Source organism: Gallinula chloropus (assembly GCF_964237585.1).
Source record: "Gallinula chloropus genome assembly, chromosome: Z".
Lineage (NCBI taxonomy): Eukaryota > Metazoa > Chordata > Aves > Gruiformes > Rallidae > Gallinula > Gallinula chloropus.
In genome coordinates, this window is record NC_140089.1 from 70,720,597 (window position 1) to 70,741,045 (window position 20,449).

The 20,449-nt window shown below is 37.5% G+C and overlaps 1 protein-coding gene across 1 annotated transcript in view; it reads left to right on the plus strand.

Annotated features, from left to right (window-relative positions):
* ARL15 (ARF like GTPase 15) overlaps positions 1-20,449 on the plus strand; it is a 228,249-nt gene that overhangs the window by 82,599 nt on the left and 125,201 nt on the right. The window contains exon 6 of the mRNA XM_084278624.1: positions 12,228-12,436. Coding sequence (XP_084134750.1) covers positions 12,228-12,436 — 209 coding nt within the window. The remainder of the gene's footprint in view (positions 1-12,227; positions 12,437-20,449) is intronic.

The following is a 20,449-nucleotide window of genomic DNA, read 5'->3' on the forward strand; positions in this document are numbered from 1 at the left end:
GCAGTATATAAAGCTGTTCATACCAAACTATTAGCTGTTTTAAATAAATCAGTGTGGCTGGAATTTAAAACCTGTGTTTCACCTCAGCAGATAAGGTTGAGAAAACTTGTACAGATACTGACTACAGGGTGCAAAAAACAGGAGGAGTGGAAGGCAGATAAGTGTGGTGATTCTCCTTAATGTAATTTCCTGGATTGCAGTGAAGTTATACAGAGATACAAACTGGACTGTAGTTGTAGTGCTGTTCATGTGGCAGCTCAAGGAAGTGTGTTCCCTATGTTTATTGTACGTATAGCAACTCAGGTAGCTATGCAAACATCTTGCAAAACCCAATGTATCTGCGGCACCACTAAAAGCATTACAAAGACAGCCAATTTTCAGTGAGTTGTAGTCTTTGAGACCTTTTCTCTTGTTGGATTTGTTGAGTTTTGGAGGGATGGTTGTTTTGTGATTGTGAGGTTTTTTTAATTGTCTGTATACAGGTAAGCTATTTGGCTGTCCAATTCTGACCCAGAATCTTAAGTGATCAAGAGGTATCTCTGTTTAAAGGAAGAAAACACTCTCCTAATGAGAGTTATTATGGAGTCTAATTTCATCTAATGTTTTTCTAACTAAAATAAACCAAACACATAGTTCTAGAATTTCTGTAGTTCTTCTTTATTATCTATGTTAGTACAGTAGAGTGAATCTTGAGGATGTTTGTTAGATTTTCAGCAAGGTTGAAACCTCTCTAAAATCCTCTGGGTAGAAGTTGTCTTGGTTCTTGAAGGAAGTTTCATGAGGTCAAATCCAGTTTCATGATGGTTGTCTTGTCTGCAACTGTTTCAAGAAGGCTTTAAGAGAAGTACATATTAACAGGATAGCATTTCCTCTTCACTACCACTGGTCAGTGGATTTAAACATACATGTTCTTGTTGGAGCATGTGTCCTGTAAATGCAGCAGAAGTTTTCACTGATAAAGGATTCACTCCATGGTGATAGTGTTGGTTCTCCTTGATAGTGTAAACTGCTTAACGGACACTTATATCACTTTTTTTTTTTTGAGATAGAGTGAATCACTTGCAGCCCAGTTTATACATTCTGCTGCCTAATCTCTATGAAATGCGTAATTCATATAGGTAAATGCAGTTTTTGCATGAAGAATTGAATCTGAGTATTTTATAGCAGAGATCTTCATTGAAGTATCTTCCATAAACTTTCCTGATCATACAACTTCTATCTTATGCAGGTATGTCTGTTAGGAGATTCCTTATCTCAGTGCAGTGCTTTGGTATCTTGTGACAGGATATCCTGAAGTAAACCAGACTATTTGAGTTGGGTTTTTTTCCCCACTCATTTATCTCTTCCCAGAGACTGAAAGGTTGTCAGAGTTTTTTTTACTACACCTTTTTACTTCTTTTCCATTTAGCTGTGGGCTTTTACATGTACGTAGAAATAGTATTGTCTGTTTTTTTCCTTGAGATATTGGAGAAAAATGCTAATTCTGATACCTTTTCATTGCCTAGTTAAGGGAAGCTTGGCATACGTCCAAAAGTTGTTGACCAGCACTTAATCTTGTAGTTGAGAGATGAGTTACCTTTGAAGAAGGTAGACCCTAAACTTCCTGGAGTATGCATGGCTTCTCTCTTGCTGCTGTATGAAAATAAAGAAAAACACCTTACATATTTAATCACTGCTAGATTTTATTTTGGAATTTCTGCTTCTGGTGTTGAAGAGAAGCCTATGTTTTTATTACTGGTTTTTACTACAGTTGTTATGGTATTGATACCTAAGTTCTGTTTACTGTATTAAGTAGGTGTTGTCCAAAGGATTGATCTAGAAAACCTGGAGGAATGTAGAAAGCCATCCGTTTTAAACAATCCCTTTCCATTGCTGCATGTTACTGAAAGGGAGGAGTTCTATGAAGTTTTAATTTTTGATACTCTGTTTTGAAATTGTCTGTTAGGTCTAGGTAACTGGAAGCTCCATATCTCTTTGTACAGCAGTGTAGTAACAGTCAGTATTTAACTTACAGCAGAAGTCATACTGTTTAAGGTTCTTATATTCAGCAGTCAGGCAGCTAGGTGAAACAGATGCTGACTGCATGGTTTTCTTTTTGCTTGGTTGAAGCAGTATCCTTACTTGATGGAAGATGGTGCTATCTTTTACTGTGCTGGCTGCCTTCTGGAGCTGCTAATCAAGCCAGGTTTTGTGGCTACATTTCTTTAGAGATGGTAAATTTTCAGGCAAAGTGAAGAAAAAACAGTCTCTTTCTTTTGTCTCTTCTTGATATCACTATAATTTCATCAGCCTTTGGGATTAGGGACATGGGGCAAAGTTTGCTGTGTTCTTTTGCAGAAATTTCTATTTGAAGTACATGATACTGGAGTATAAGAAAAACACAAACCTGTTTCTGATTATCATTTTTTTAATTGTGTCTGTTTCCGAAGCCAGTCTGCCTTCCTACCAGAAAATAAGGGTTTTATCCAATTTCAAAGATGTTAATTTTTTTTGTTAGAAACATTGGATTTAATCTTTAATAAGTACGAATATGTATAGCTTTCAAGTCCATGCTTGAATAACTTGAAAAGGAGGCCTAGCATTATCTTCTGACCAAGTTGAACTGCCCTTTTTTGAAGTTTCTATTTGGATATATCAATAAGCTGTTGCTGCTCCCTGAAAAATTAACAAAAGTTACCATTTTCTTTACCAAAGTTTAGTCCATAAAATAATATGTGTAATTTACTGTGTAAGATTAGTGTGAAGATATGCCTATGCCATATTCTATGTTCTTTCAGAATGAACTCTTACTGGGATAACTGGAAATACCTCTCTGTATTATGCAGCTCAAATGAGTTTCCATCTCTGGGGGAATCTAAGGACCAAACTGTGTGTGATGAGCATACAGGCAAGTAGGGAAAGACTGCAATAATAAGGCAGGCAGATGATACAATTTGTTGTTCAGAAGGTTCTAACAGTGTTTTTCTGAAAGCTGAGGTTTATTCTCAAGACAAATAATAAAAAGTGCTAAAGTAATAGGAAGCTTTTCCTTTGGCTCTACGAATTCCAGCCTGGAGACACAGTGCCTGAAACTACCATTCGTTGTGTTTACTAAGTGATTCGCTGTTGTAATGCTGTCAAAACAGAATGCAAGGCTGTGGTGTCTGCTGTGACGTAGATACTTATTCAGGCCTAAATCAAAATTATAGATACATTCTGGAGGTCAACTGATAATTTACAGTTGGGTTTTGTTTTTTTTTTTCAGAACAAGTTTGTTTTATAGTATAGTTTGCTATCTTGTAAATGCAATCTTAAAAACTACTGATGAGATGCCAAGTGCAGAGCCTGGTCAAATTGAAAGGAATGATTCTGGATGTGAGAAGCTCCTTTTCTTCTTACAAAGTTAAAAAACCCCTAACAACATGCTACAGGGCTTAGTAGCATTCTCTGTTTTATGTACTAAAATATATTGTCATATGTTTGTGTTATGTTTTTGTAATCTACCCAAATACGTTTTTCACAAGCATAGAAAATCAATATGTTGTGTAGACACCTTTAAAACGTCATTTAAGACAGAATGTGTTAAGTGCTTAGCACAGTGGAGTGGTTAATGTCAGGAATGCTTGAGTTTCCAGTTGGTTAAGCATGCCCAGGAAAACAAAGATGAGAACTGTCCTCCCTACTGCTGTTACTTCTTAAGCTTCATGACCAAAGTCATAAATTCACACTCAGGCCAGCTAAGTTAATTGTCTAGGTGAGAGTTTGAGAACAAATAACTTTAAATAGGATTGGTTAAACAAAGCATGCGTATTTTGCCTTAATTTGGAAATAAAGAGCAGAAGAAGAGAGTGGGAGGGGAAGTCATGCTGTCAAACAATCCAATTTGAATGGAAAATATGAACCTGTGGAGACGGCAGCAACAGTTGTCAGGTAGTATCTGTCCTGTGAAAAACTGAGGGAGAAAGGAAAAAATAATGTTGAGCTATTAGAATTTAAATTTGAATAACTATCATAAACTCTGTAGAATGGCTTTGGTTGGAAGAGACCTCAAAGCCCATCTGGTCCCAACTTCTCTGCCATGGCCAGGGACACCCTTCACTAGCCCAGGCTGCCCAAAGCCCCATCCAGCCTGGCCTTGAACACTGCCGGGAAGGGGGCAGCCACAGCTCCTCTGGGCAGCCTGTGCCAGGGTCTCACCACCCTCACAGGGAAGAATTTCTTTCTTATGTCTAATCTAAACCTACCCTCTTTCAACTTAAGGCCATTACCACTTGTCCTATTGCTAAACTCGCTGATAAACAGTCCCTGTCTGTCTTTCATGGAAGGCTGCCATAAGGTCTTCCCAGAGCCTTCTCTTCTCCAGGCTGAACAAGCCCAACACTCTCAGCCTGTTTTCACGAGAGAGGTCCTTCAACCCTCTGATAATCTTTGTGTCTCTCCTCTGGACTCACTCCAACAATTCCATGTCCTTCTTGTACTGGAATCACAGAACTGGATGTAGTACTCCAGGTGAGGTTTCACAAGAGCAGAGCAGAGTGGGAGATTCACTTCCCTCAACCTGCTGGTCACATTGTTTTTGATGTAGCCCAGGATATGGTTGGCTTTCGGGGCTGCAAGTGCATGTTGCCAGTTCATGTTGAGCTTCTTGCCAACCAACACCCCCAAGCTCTTTTCCAGAGGGCTGCTTTCAATCCATTCTGTGCTCAGCCTGTAGTTTTGTTTGGGATTGCCTTGGTCCATGTGCAGGACCTTGGACTCTTTTAACTTCATGAGTTTCTCACAGGTCCACCTCTTAAGCCTGTCAGTGTCCTTCTAGATGGCATCCCTTCCCTCCAGCATGTTGACTGCACCTCACAACTTGGTGTCATTGGCAAACTTGCTGAGGTTATACATATTTCTTCAATTTAGAGACAAGGATGACATGTGGGACAGTGCCAAATGCTTTGCCGAAGTTCAGATAGATAACATCAGTTAATCTTGCAATGTTGGAGCTGTGTCATAGAATACCACCAAATTTGTCAGGCAGGATTTGCCCTTAGGAAAGCCATGTTGGATATCACCGATCACCTTCTCCTTTTCCATGTGCCTGAGCATAGTTTCCTTCTCCATGATCTTGCTAGGTACAGAGCTGAGACTGGCTCGTTCATAACTCCCCAGGTCTTCCTTTATGTCCTAGGGAACCTGCTTTGGCAGGGGGGTTGGACCCGATGATCTCTTGAGGTCACTTCCAACCTGTACAATTCTGTGATTCCTTTTTTCTCTTTCTAAAAACAATGTCTATGTTTCGCCTTTTCCAGCCAGTGGGAACTTCACTGGACTGATACAACTTCTCAAAAAGCCACTTCATCTGCCAGTTTCCTCAGGACCAGCCAATGCATCTTGCCAGGTCCCATCAACTTGCACACCTTCAGTTTTCTTGAACCTGATCTTCTACAGTGGGTGGTTCTTCATTCTCCCAGTCGCTGCCTTTGCCTTCTGTCACCTGGACAGTGGTGCTAGAGCCTTTGCTGGTGAAGACTGGGACAAGAAAAGTCACTGAGTACATCAGACGTCTCCATATCCTGGGTAACCAGGTTCCCCATTCCTTCTGGAGAGGATCCACATTTTTCTTAGTCTTCCTTTTACTGGTAGCATACCTAATAGAAGCTTTTGGTTATGTGAAAGCACTCTCCTTTGCTCTGTGGAAGTACAGGGGAGTACTGAGCACCCTTACAACAATATAGTCTGTTGGAGGAGCTAAATTTCACCTAGTTAGTCATCAGCAAACTGATCACACAAGTAAATGCCAGCCTAAGTCATCTTCACAGGGATGAACTAACACAAAGCAATAACATCTCCATACTGTATTTGACTAAAAGGCAGTTGACACCTCTACAAAACCTGTTTGTGGAGTGCATGCAATGCCATCTGCGACATAGTTGCGTCTAACAGTTTACAGAATGTCTTAGCAGGTGAAATTTTTAGATGACCCTGATGAGCTGTCCAAGCTGTGAGTCTCTGAGAGACATTCAGCTTCCAAAAGCATTAAAGTTAAAACTGTTTGCTATCAATCATACTCATCCTACTGTTCAAGTGGTGCCGAAGCTCAGGCTCTGTTGCCTCATCTCATAGGTAGGAGAGCTGCTTACAGATCTCATTAACATGAGTCTTTCCACTGTTCTTTCTCTATAGCTAACATTTTACACTGTGAATAGACAAACCAGTACCTATCCTCCTGAGAACAAGTAGGAGCCATGCAAGCAATGCTCCTCAAAGCTACATACACTGTGATAAGCAAAACACAAAGTTACACTTTTTTATGAGGCCCAGTGGCTGTTTGGTTTTGTTGATTGGATGTTTGCAGAGTTTTGTGGTTTACTAAAAACTGTCTCCTGTTGAACTTGCAAATCCCATTTTCTTCAGGCTAAATCAAAGGATAGAGTATAGCTGTCTAGTTTAGCATCAGAAATTATACCTATATTTTAGAACTCTTCCCTAAACAACAACAAAACAGTTTTATTATTGTTTCGAGACAGAAAAGTCCTTGATTGTTTCAGAGGCTAAAGTAGATTCAGACATTTTTGAGCCTGTCAGCAGAAGAGTTAAGGACAAAAATACACAACTGTGTAAAGGAAGACACTGCTTTCTTTGTATACCTGCTAGTCTTAAGCACCACAGAGGAAGATGTGTTTTGAGATTACCTGCGCTGCTACCAAGGTGGAACTGCAGGAACTGCAGCTCAGAGGAGGGTACATCTGAGCCTTGCCAGAGCTGGCAGCATTTGTCAGTCTGGGAAGTTTTGCTGCTGTTTCTGAGAGCCTGGCTGTTAAGGAGTCCTCCAGCAGAGGTAGAAGGGTAGAGTTGGTGTAATGGGTAGAGATGAAACTGGCAGATTATGTTCATGTTGCAAATCATTCTTTGGTAGCCCTTTGCTAGCCCTTAGGACTTCCTATGTGTTTGTGCTTTGAAAAAAAGAAAAAAAAATAGATTTTGAGAGTGGCTGTCATATATGAAGTCCAGTTTAGTGTGGTGTGCCACCTGCTGCAAACTGTTAAAGATTCAGACTTCAGACTTAAATAAATGTTAGAGCATATTGCAGGGCACATATTTTCTTATCTTCCTTTTGAAATAATCTGTAAGATTTTTAATGAACTTTTAAAATGAACTTTATGTTCCTGACTAGAACAGGATATTTTTGTTTCAAATTGCATATTTTATTTTAAGATGGTAGTAAAATATACACGCCTAAGTAGATCAGACTGACTTTCTGCAAGCAAGTGTAAATACAGTATTTTTAAAACTTGCAAGTGCTTGCAATCTAAATGTTGTCTAATAGTTTTAAATATCAGAGTAGGTGGAGATTCAGAGTTGGAGACGGCACCTAAATCAGCTAATAGGGAAAATACTGAAGGCTCGACTTCAAGATTAATCTCACAGGGCACGCCTGGACAGGAGACAAGAGATGACAGAGATGGTTTCCATAGACTTCAGTTGCATAAGAAAAATAAAAATAAGCACAATAAATGTATGTGTATTTCTATTTTGTATATTGAATATAAATTCAAACCTCAACATGTTTTCTCTTTCCTTCTATGCTGCTTGTTCAGATTGTGGTTTAATTGCTGCAGAGAATGTAGCTGGTTTAGAAATCTCAAAATGTTCCTCTTTGAGGAAAAAACTGCTGATTTCCTGCAGCCATGCTTTGTGTATGATTGCAGGAATGCACTGACTGAAAGGCTACAGAAAGCAGGCTGTGATCACTCAGTCTTAAACTCAAGGAATCAAAAGTCCTGGGACTTTTGAACCTTGAGGAGGGTTTTGGTTTAGCATCTGTATTTCCGCTTAGCAATAAGCAGTAGCAGTACAAAACAGCCATCAAATAGTGACTGACATTCCACCCGCGGGAAACTTCTGTATCATCTGTCTGTCAGTGTGGGCAAATTGCATGTACAGACAAAGTGGGTATCATAGAAAAGATTTAGAATTTTATTTGTAATAAAAAGGAGTTAGGAGGTTGAAAAAAATAGCTGGTGTTAATAACGAAAAAGAAAATCTGTAAGCTGCATTTCTTCATTGTGAGACTTAAACAGAGTATGCCTGAGATAGATAAGTAGCAGACACATCTCTTAAAAGTGTGTTAAGATTTCTAAGATTTCATGCACCTTCCTGATTACCTGAAAAACCACATCAGTTTTCCTTCTGAGGAAATGATGGGAAGTGTAGTTGTAAACCCTACATATATTTAGAAAGCTATTTCAGAATTCTTTTCATAAGGTTTCCTTGGGATGCAGGTTAAGGGTGTATTTAAAGATTTTGCAAGAATGGACAAGAGATTTATTTTTCCCTTCCCCTTTCCTTTCCCTGTTACTCCCCCACCCATGGTGCAGTCTTTCATGTGAAAAGATTTTGTGGCACAGTTGACACACATTCCTTGGCATTTTTTCTCCTTTTTGCTATGGTCTGTTTAATATCAGTAGAGGAATTATCTATATAATTTTTAATCAACTATAAAACGTTCAAAATAGGAAGTTGTCTTTATTTTAGGTGAGTAGATGTTACATTTTAAGCGGTAGAAAAACTGGTTGCAGCCTGCATTCTTTCATGGCCCCAGGTTAACTATTTTTAGTGCAAAGGAAAAATAGTTCTCCCCTGGATTCGAGACTGTAACTTCTCCAGAGCTGTGATGTATTTTGAGGTGAACAAGAGCTTTCATGCACAGGCTAGACAATCCTGAAGCAAGAGCTGTGACATTCATTGTGCTCTCGATGGAGACTTGCTGCAAGTTTGACAAGTAAAAAATTGACACCTTTAAATTGCTTTCAAGTGAAATTTTTTTCTGTAATGCTCTGTTCAGTTCTCTTGGAAGCACTGGAAAGGAGGGAATTTAAGGTAGCCTCAGGCTACTGTGAATGAAGATATAAACGCAAGTATTCATAGTTGAAAGGAAGACTTGGAGTTCTGCATTTTGTATAATATTTGCATGAGTCCATAACTGTGCAACCTGATTTAGATGCACAGTTGCACCCAACTCCCAAACTCTTCCCTCCAGCTTCCAAGGGACATTTGAGAAGGTATTGGCACTTCTAGAAATAATAAGCTCTGTTAATATAGGTATGCTATGCTGTGGACTGATAATAAAAAGCAACTTATGTAATATTCTAAAAAATCACAAACTTTTGAACAAGTTGTTGAATAAAGCTGCCATGTAGAAATGCTGAATGATTTGGGCTTTTAATTTCAGCACCCTGTCTTTTCCTGAAAGGACACAGTTGGGGTTTTCCTTTTTTAAAGTAATTCAAGCCTGTATATGACAGAATTCTATCTTTTCTAATAAGTGCTGTGATTTTGTTGTAGTGTGGTGGCGATTTTTCCTCCTGGTTTACATGTAAATGGGATGTTTTAGTCACATTATGTGATGCGACCCACTCCTATGGGTTCATTGCTGTGGGCAAATCATATACTGAGTGGTGGCTCTTGACACACAGGCTATTGCCTCTGTGAGCAAAATGCTACAATGAATGTCACATTTTTGTGAACATTTTCCTAGGTCTAATGTGAATTGTTGTTACATTTTTCTGATGGTTTGGAGATTTTTTTACATGAGTTACTTCTCTTTCTTTTTAGTTTTTTTTATCTTAATTTAGATATAAAGGGGTTGAAGAAACAGCCACATACCTGCAAAGCTGTTAGAGAAACACATGCCATTTGGCTGGCAAACCTAAATGCTTATCATATGTGTTACTGTTGTTTGATAGTGCAGTTAAATTTCTGCTTTTATCTCAGCATGTTTCTGAGAATCTGAGGATGTTTAATGAGTGCACATTATGTTCTGGTTTGCCAAATAACTCAGAGTTTGAATTTTCCTGTCTTGGAAACCTTTGGAGATAAATTCATAGGACAGTCTGTGCTAAACTGCACCTTTAACAAAAGTTGCTTGCTCTGTAAGACTGAATTTGTCATGCTGTAAAGTGCAATGGCTGGATCACTATTCACGGGTCAGCATTTCCTGCCTGGGATACCTCCACAATATACTACCTGATGCACTGGAGAAGGAAGCTGAGAGCAAGTTACGCTCCCTGGGTATGAAGGACAACTTTAGTGGTGTTTCTTTTGGGACAGTTGATGTCGAGAAACAACGCTGAACAGCTGAAGAACCTGAAGCAAAAACACAGGGCCAGCAAATGAGCATTATTGCTTTTCTGGCTCCAGTGGCTCATGTAAGCATCCATGAGCTGCTTTCTTCCATGTTCCTGGATACAAGAGGTCAAATGCTCAGCAGTTCACCACACAATTTTTCCTTTTAGGAATAGTACAGTTATAAAGATAAGACTCAGAGTCTGGCAGCGATGTGATTGAAAAGTAGCTGGCTGAAGCTTAGAGTAAATAAGACAGATGTTTTGTTGCTAGGGAAAAAAAAAAGACTTTCAAAGAACTAATCATGGTGTTGGCCTTTCAGTTCATTAAAAATGATTCTCTACCAGTTTTTAAAGTAATGTGATACTTCAGATGCCTGTGACACTGCTGTGTGTGGCTGTGTAAATAGTGTCCCTCTGGCAACTCGCTCTACTTGGTTCCGACATGGACAGCTGTTTGGAAAAACTGGGACATCTAACAGATGCTATGAAATTCTTTACAAATACAGTTGGTAGATATTCTGGTAGTACAGAAACTTAGATTCAGCTTTCAATACAGTCCCTGTTCTGTGTAAGTAATGTTGGTCTTCAGAAATTGGTGATAAATGAAACAACTGTCCTATTCATGAAGTGTTGCTTTGAATTTGGTTAAATTAATAGAGAAACCTAGCAAGGTCTTGACTAAATCCCATGACAGTTTAACATTAAGTAATCAACTCTTTAGATCTCTTGCAGAAAATAAACCAGTTCAGGTATGATGACTTCAGTATTCTCTGCAGGAAAAAGTGTGTGTTCACAACATTCGTTAACCACATGAACTGTGCTAGGCGCAGAATAGAGGAACAGAGTGCTTAAGGTTCCAGTGTGACTGGTACAGAGGAGAGAATAACTCCATGGAGCAAGATGAGTTTTATGCCTAAAATATATGGTGTAAATTCTTCTTTAGATATTTATTTCTTCAACTTTGTTCAGTGATTTTGTTTTCTGTTGCACAGTGTGCAACATTATCAATATTATTGTAATTATGTTGGATTAAATTCTCATTTTGTGCCTACATGTTGCTCAGAACTATTTTGTAGTTTTGTTTCAGCACTTGATATCTGTGTGTACATTAAAGTTCCCTTCTTTTTCTCAGAGTAAGAAAAGTGTCTGTACCTTCAGCACATTTCTGCAAATCACTGTCTTACAGCATGTCAAGTTTTCTAGTAGAGTATTACTGCTGCTACTCACTTTTTAGTGTTAGTCCCCATGAGTGTAGTGCCAGATTCAGACATACAAAGAATGGCCCATATCCAAATCATAGTTTAGATAGTTTGACAGCTGTCAAATACATAGTTTTTTTTCCTACCTCAATGTTATAACATACGCTACTCTCCAGGGGAGACAGGAGCTTTCTGTAGATAACCTTACTGCTTGGCTTCTGTTGAGATGGCTGAGCACTGCTGAACTGTGTCCTGAAAACTACTGTGGCACGTAAGCCTGTACAGTCACTCATGTGTCTACTGTTGGGCTCTTCTAGAATCCTGTGTGGTTGACAGAGAAATAGTGGAAAGGAAAGCCTTTGCATGTTGTCACCATAGCCCTTCATTCACTCCTCAGCTCGCTATTGTATCACCATTCTCCTCATCAAGTGTCTAATTACCTTTTTTCCCCAGTTATGAAGTGTTTGCCTGATGGTTTGGAGATGAACTGAAAGATCTTATGCACAGAAATGAGCAGCTACTATGACAGAAGCTACAGATTAGAGCAAGGAGCTACAGGGTGAAGTAAAAGAGAATAGGCAAAGGTTTAGGTGTTAGTACCAAGATATTTCAGTGAGAAGGTATATCATTAGACCATGTGGCACTGGAAGCATGGTAGTTCTGCCAGTACTCATTAATGGAGCGGAAACTTTCAGGGATGAAAACTGCATTGAGCCAAATTCTTTCCTTATTTAAACAATGTTAATATAATATTTGTGTGTGTTGGATTTACAGGGTTTTTTTTCTGGTTTATTCTTTCAATTATGATTAATTAGGAGAAGAAATTTAGTCCATTTCTTCGATTGTTTTTAAGTAGAAGAGTCATTTTCAGATACAAGTGTTGAATTTGTTTAAATATTCCTGTTTTAATTAATTCTTATTGTTGTCTTGAAAGGGGCTGACAATATCAGGAAGTACTGGAGTCGTTACTACCAAGGATCCCAAGGGGTAATATTTGTATTAGACAGTGCCTCCTCTGAAGATGATCTAGAAACTGCTAGGAATGAACTGCATTCAGCTCTCCAGCACCCACAGTTATGTACTTTGCCGTTTTTAATACTGGCCAATCATCAAGACAAGCCAGCAGCTCGCTCCGTACAAGAGGTATGTTAACATGGCAGCATCTTGCCGCTTTGTATTTACTATCTGCACATAACTGACCCAGTATTACCTTATTACCCTGACATCCTAGTTAAGGACTGACCTCAGTTACTCCTCACTGTACGTACACAGACCAAGAATGGTCCCAGCCCCTAAGAACCTAGTTCAGTGCACTCTCTACAGGCTTAGTTGTTCTGGAAAACAGACAAGTAATACTTGGATACAAAATGTTCTGCTTTCACCATATTTTGCTTAAGGGAGAAAAGACGTTTTTAAACTACTCTTTATCAAAAGTTGCTGGGACAGTGATTTTTTTGTTTGTTTGTTTGTTTAACTTGGGTTTTTTTTTTATTTGCTCTTAGTTTTAATCTTGCACTACCCCATTACTCAACTCTTACTGACTGCTTAAAGCAATAGATTGCAGCCATAGGTTGTCTTTTATGTAAAAACTCTTTCTGAATTGCAATGTACTAATGTGAGGGCAGAGTTGCAATTCCTGATCCAAAGTCCTTAATTTGTTCTGATTTTCTTCTTTTAAGGATTATTGCCGTTGTCTAATTCATAGCTATCACATAGTACATTATATAATTGTTCTGTTCAGTGTACCTTTTGCTCTAAGTTTCTTAAAAGTCCATCTTACTCACATCCTTACCATGTCACGTACCTTTGAGGAAATGCTGAAAGTTACCACTTCTTCATAAGAAGCTCTACATATGTTTCTGAAGTTGTAGGAAGATGTTAAAATTTGGTTGTGACATTCTGTTCATAAATGTCATTTAAAGGTCTCTTCCTATTAAAGATTGTATGTGAAATCTGTTTGTTCTGTGAGTGGTGTTTTTTATTACAGCAGAGTGAAAACTCTTTCAGCACCTTACTGCTGCTTTCTTAGATGCACTTCTTTGTATGGTCCTACTGAAGAATGTCAGTTAAATTCAGTGCAAAATCTACTGATCTGTAGGATAACTGCTATTTCTACAGTATGGCTGTATGTACTTTCTGTACTTCTTTAATGCTATCTATGCCTTCCCTCTTAGTCAAAAGAAATAGAGGGTAAAAAGTTAAGTTTATTATGTGTTAAGAAGTGGCGTGAATGTGACTGGTGTATAGACTTGATTTTAATTTGAGAGGAAGGAAGGGAGAACTGTGCGAGCTACACTGTAAAACGTTGTATTAAATTTAGTCCTTTCCTCCAAGTGTCTGTGATAAGGGAAAACAAAAGGAATTTATATTTAGTAGTTACATAAAGAGGTAAACTGAAATGATACAGACATATAATCTACAAGTTCCAGGTTGTCTTCATCTAAAAAGACATTTAGAAAGAATAATGAATATTTAAAGGAAATATAATATGGATTCTTACAAATCTGTTTATTAATTTCTTCTAATTTATTGTACAAGGTAAAAGCAAAGCATGTGTTCTTAAACTTTCCACTTTAAAACTGACAATATCCCATGACACAATTGTTTGCATTTTTTTCATCCAAATATATCCAAGGTGTTTTGATTTCTAGTTTTTTCCCAGAGCAATATAGATTTCAGTACCCATCAACAGACATGTTTTTTCCATGATTTAAGTATTTTTTCTTTTCAGACATTCATTGTCTGTTTCTATAAGAATAGTGAATGCAATGCCAGTTAGTTTATTTTACAGCAGGTTTTGCATTTGAGCCTGTGTGGCCCAAATGATCTTTTGTGTACTTAGCATTAGGATTTTCTAGGAGAAAATGAGTACCTTCATTTTCTCCTCATCCATCATTACCAACTGCTTGATATCTCAGTAGAGGAGTAGATCTTTTAAAAAAAATTCAGTGTATTATCATAGCAAACAAGTCTTGATTGCTACTTCAAATGAAATGCTGGATGAAAAAGCTTTGTTAAATGTGCATGGCTTATGCATATTTTCAGAAAAAACCCCAAACATTTATTGAATGCTCAGTTTGTGTCTTTTAAATTCTTCAGTTAAGAATAGTGGAAAAGAAAACACAAAAAAAAAACATGAAGGAGAATGTGACAAAGTTGTTAGTTTATCCCTGAAGAAGTGATGTCCTGTGCTTGCTGTGTATGCAAAGTGAGAGGCTTATTTGGTCTATCTTGCCTGTTAAAATGAAAATTTACTGCTTTCCTAAAGGCTTTGCTGTGCTGTTCTCACTTATGAGATGTGAAATGAAAGTAAAATGCGTAATCATAAGACCATTCCTTATATCAACAAGAGCGTATTTCAGGATATAACAAAAAGAATATGTTGAACATTGAGGCTTTTATTAGACATTTTTTCAGATCTAAGTCTATTAATTCTAGGTATTTCCTTGCTTTTTTATGTGTCAGAACACAAATGAATCACAGTCAAAATTTAGTTATATGCATTCTTTTAGGCATAAAATTGCCGTTCTTTTATGGATATGAAAGGAACCCATCTGAGTTGAGTGGTGTTTAGTAGAAATTGTAGAAAAATACTTGTCTACAACAAAAATCCTTTACAAAATTTTGCAAGTGCCAAGCAGCTTCTGCAACAGATGTTAGTTATATTTATTGTTGGGAAGTGCAGTAGCTTAATTTTTTCAGAATTTTATATTTCATTTTAATGTGTTTTCCCCATGCATTACTTAGGGAGAAATGATATTGAAGAAGCTGCATGTATTAAGCAATGCCATGAATAGTTCAGTCCAAAACTATGAGGGCTATCTATAAGAATATCCAACTAACTTAAGTCGTTGAAGTTATGAAATGTAATTTAACCTAATTAATTTTGCATGCATGCTAATTCATACTATTGAAGTGATTAGGAAAAAGCATAGGAGAAGCCAAGTTTAAATATTAATTGTAAATAGAATCCTTTCCTGTGTTCAGTTGCTGGTTTGCTGATTTTTTATTTACTTCTTGTTGTTTGGTTTATTGAGGGTTTTTTAATTTTAAAATTAAAAAAGTAAATTTGACAATTCTAGAATGAGCATGTAGTTTTAAATATCGTGCCTCCTATTACTCTTATATCAAATTCTGTGGTGCTAATTCTACCTTCCCATGTCGAAGATGACTCAGTTGCTTTGCTGCTCCTGTGCCAGTAACATGGTTTACGTGTTTGCTAAGTGATTTCAGTTGAGCCATGCTGAAATAAAGATTGCACATATTAACCAGGATGTAGAACTCATACAATTGTGTTTGCGTTAATAGATATGCTGCAAACTAACCTTATTTTAGATTAAAATAGTGAAAATAATTAAATTAAATTGATCATAGGTCAGTCAGTTCTGACTGCCTTTTTTGAAACTTCCTGAGCTAGTAAGTAAAAATAATTACAGCTGAAAGATGCTGTTTCCAAAATACAGGGGTGCAATTCTAAAACAGTGTACCTAATTATGTATATATATATATATGTAATAAGTATCTTGCTGAAATAGTTTGCTTTTGGTTTTCCATCATAAAAGTGCTTTTAACAAGTAGTTTTGATTAGTCAGATTTCTGTTACAGGCTTAAAATATTACAGGAGATTTATGGTGATAAAAGCTTTGCAGGGGCACAGCAGCAATACTATGATTACCAACTTGCTGATTTCTATCTTGCAATGTATGCTACTTTGTCTAATAAGACTGGAAGCTGGATATTGCAGTGGATTCCTGTGATTTGAACCAGTATGAGAGTTGAGAGTCAGTTTCTTCCCAGGTCAGAGCAATATTTAGGAGTCATAGATGGGATATGCTGGATGTTTGCCATAACCACTGTATTTTATAAACAGGTTATTCTGAGCGAACACTCATCTGAATCAGTTGAGGACTTGTGGAAGCCATGTAAGACTGGCCAAGAAGCCAGCTGAACCATGAAACTTTGCCAGTTTTGTGGTGAAGCACTACATGTTTGGCTGTGTGTTGGTTTGGGGAATTTTCTTTTTCATATTTAAGGCTGTTTTTCAACGTTGCAGTTGGACTAGATGATTGGATCCCTTCCAACTGAACTCTACTGTGCCAAGGTCATAGATGAGAAGACGTTTGTAGAATATTACTTTATAATGCATTTTCTTTTACTTGGCTTCTAATTAATTAATTCATACATTTCTTTTATATGTATGCATTGCTGAAAACTAGTACTAGGTGCAAGTGCTGAAGATATGTTCTAAAATCCCATTTTAAAAAATGCTAGAACTTTTTAATATATACCTACTAGTAAACAATGAATCAAGTTTTCTCAGTTGATCTTAAGAGTATATTATCTTTTAAAATATTGCTGCCAGGAAAAAAAGAAAGGTGAAAGGTTATGTAGTGTGCTGACCGCAAGTGCTTTCTTTCTCTTGCGTACAAGATCTTAACCTCACATCTTAACACTGGTGTTAACATCGTAACACTGATGGGTGTGTGAAAACTTCCCTTTTTCTTCTATACAGCAAGATGCAAAAATACCTTTGAATTACCAACAGTATCTTCAAAAGCAAGTGTGAAAGGTTGATCCCATGTTTACATATATGGTGATATATTTATGTATTTGAGAGTATTTTAAGGCATTTGAGTTTGGAATCACAGACGGTGTTTAATTTGACTTTCTGCTCACAGAAAGTGGTGGAGGGTGATTCTCCTTGAGAAAAGAGCCACCTTAGGGATGTGAGGACTAATATCTGTTACTCCGCCTGTTTCTTCTCTGTTGTTTATGTCTGGAAATAATTTTGTAGATAAACAATGTCTTCTTGATGCCTTAAGTGTCTTAAAACTAAATAACCGCTGAAGGAGAATATCCAGGTTTGTCAGAATCTGGGGAGGCTCTTACTGGTGCCAGGGAGCTGGAGCGCTCTAGAAGCTGCCCTTTCTGGGGCTGCTGGTGCTTTATGGCCTGGGTTTGCTGCACATGACAGGCTTAATTCCAGGATGCAATTACTTCTTTTTATTTTGGCGTCTTCGTTCTATTTTGCCATAACTCATTCCTTTTGTAGTCTCTGTTAGGAGAAAATGGTTTCTTTTTGGAAACCCTTTTAATATACCAGTTATAGGCATAATTACTAACAACCTGAAAACCTCTGTTGAACGGTGACATGTGAGGAGATTTAGCTTCAGAGACTATGCAGTATCTCAGCTAACAGTTTTGAGCAGATAATGCCTCCAGCAGCAGGTACTACAAAAACTTATCCCAAACACTGAGAGTGAAGATGGAAGTGCTCTCTGCAGTCTGTCCCGTCCTCACCCCGGTCAAGCCTCTCAAATTAGTTCACCTATCTGAATTCTTTAGGACCAGCTGTTGCAAATCTGTGTGCTTTATGACAGGGACATCCATAGCAAAGTTAAGTCGGGGGCAGATTTTTGTTTCCTCAAGAAACTGTTTCTGAAATGATTTATCTTCAGATTACTGCAGCAAATAGCCAAAATATGGAATCCTACCCTGTTTTGAGATCATAATGACCTTAATGACCTTAATATTTGCAATCCCCTCACTGCAAATACTTCTTCTCGTCCAAGGTGTATCCCCTGATATTTGAAGATTGTTTTGGAGCTGGACTCCACTATTTTGAGTATTGGCTGCTTCCTTCACAACTGTGGCCTTTGCAGGAACAGAGGAGTTATTTGTCAGACTTCAGTTATGAACACATTTGGAGGAGAGGAGGACTTTATTAAACTGATGTTTAGGAAAAATTAGTTTTGCCATGCAAAATGAACAATGCAGAAACAACTGCTATTTACATGTCTCATGGGAACTGCCATTCTGACTAAAAAATTTCTTCAGACCTGTTAGGAAGGTGATTTAGATATAAAAAGATCCTAAAATAAAATAATGTAAATAAAACAATATAAAAATATAATTTCAGTAAGAAATAATCTGTGAGCAGATTCACATCCTAGATAGATGTGAACAGCAAAACAGTTTCATAGAGTTGCAAGACTGTTCAATGTAAATATTTAGCAGGTAGTGTTTGCTTTAACCATTGCATAGTTAAAATCATCATACTAATAGCAACTTGGCTAGTAAATATTTATTACTGCAAAATGCAAGTGACCATATAAAGAAATTAAAATCTTGGAAGTAGCTGGATTTGTCTGTTCTCTTTGAGTCACTGGCATAATAGGAGATAATAGTAATCAAAGAAATTAGGATGATCCGAAGAGGAATTGTGAATTCTTCTTAAGAATTTGTAAATAGAGCTATTTAGAACAGGTCTACTTAATTGTGAAAATCCCTTTATAAAAGGGTGACATGAAGAATCCAAACAGTAAAAATACTTTTTCTTTACATGGATTCCTGTTTCAGTTATGTTTTACAATTAAAAAAACCCCTAACACCATAGCAGGTAAAATGCCCAATATACTTTCATTAGAGGAAAGGTTAATTGGAATTGTTATTATTTTTAGGTGAATATACAGCTTACAAACCACTGTGTTGTACCAACATACATGGCCTGTTTATCAAAGTTAACTTGGAACAGTAAAATGCTAGTCCTCCTCTTGACGAAGAAATAAGTCTGGAAGGAACTGAGTTGAAAGAATGCCCCTAGAAACTCTGAATTGCATTGACCCTTCTGAAGATACAGACAAAAATGCTTGATCACACCTGCGAATTGCACAGTGAACAACAGGAGTAGTGTAGCTAAGACACAGGAGTGGAAGTACTGTCTGCATGCACCAGTCTCATGTCATCCAGTTGTCCTTAGAGAAGTAAATCTCTTGAATAGCCCTTGCAGCTAATGCTGCTAAGTACAGGGCTGCAAAAAGCGCTGAATGTTTTGGAGTAGGCTACTGTTGTGTATAGTTTCAACATCAATAACTTGATTTTTAGAGCACCTTCTATGTCCGCAAATGGTCATTTTGTGTGTGTGTGCTTGTTTTTTTGATCAGCAGTGTTGTCCCATTTGTATATCCTGTCCTTTGGGTGTGACAATCCAACTGTTTGTGTGACCATGTGGTGAACTGGTTTGGGCATGAAAAGTACTTAACTGCTCCCCTCCATCCTCCTAGTCTTACTGAAGACAATTGGGTACCTTAGTGTACAGTCTCAGTGTTGCTGCAGAAAAACGGTGGCGTGGAACTCTAAAACCTGGTGAGACTTGGGCCTTTCTTCCTGCCACTTTTGTCACTCTTCTTTTTTTTTTTTTTGTGTGCTTATCACACCACATTGAACCTCAATAGAGGGAGGTAATACAGGAAATTCTGGGAAATAATTTCTTTCCCATTACTTAACAATGAAGGAATACGTGTGCAAGTACTTTTACTGGGGTTGAGAGAGGTATGAAAGAAACATTTACTTTCAAAAATACACATCCTTGTTGTCTTCCTAGCCAAGGAAGAAACAAGAAAATAGCATTTAAAGAGGAGTTGGTTGCACTTGCAGAACTAAACAGCAATCATGAAGGTAAAGCGTAGCCTGTATAAATAAAAAGCAAAAGTGATTAGAGAAACTTTCAAATGCTTTCAGATACAAAAATCCATATTAATCCTTTAGTAAATGTTTTCCATAAGTATCTTATACTTACAAATACTTGTGTAGTATTCATTAAAGACTGTTGGAGCTGAGAAGAGTGCAGCTTTTTAAGGTTCTTACTGAAACCTTCTTTTGCTTGGTCAAAAGTTGCTGGGTTTTAGTAGAGAATTAAGTGAAATCCTGAGGCCTGTTGGATACAAATTTATGACATGATCATTATGATCCTTTTGGGCCTCGATGTCTCTGATACTGCTGTTTGCAGGAATTCTGGAGTGTGCAAAAATTTAATTGCTCTTTGAGACATTTCGCATGAGCAAGAGGAGATGTATTTCTTTCAGAATAAATAACTATTTCAAATGGAACAAAATAGTAGCTATGTAACTGCTTTCCACATAAAACTCTACAATTTGTATAAAAAAGATCTCAGGATCAGATGAAAAAGAATGGAAAAGTATTTAGTAATGCATTGGATCAAGTTTGTGAAAACTGTGCTATTGTATAAATGATTTAGTATGTGTTTTCCTCACAGACATCCTTCTTATATTTATTGGAATCAGTTCTTGAGTGTAAGAATACAAGCTGCTGCTCTTTAAAAGATGAGGACATAACCTTTTTTAAAAAAAAAATACC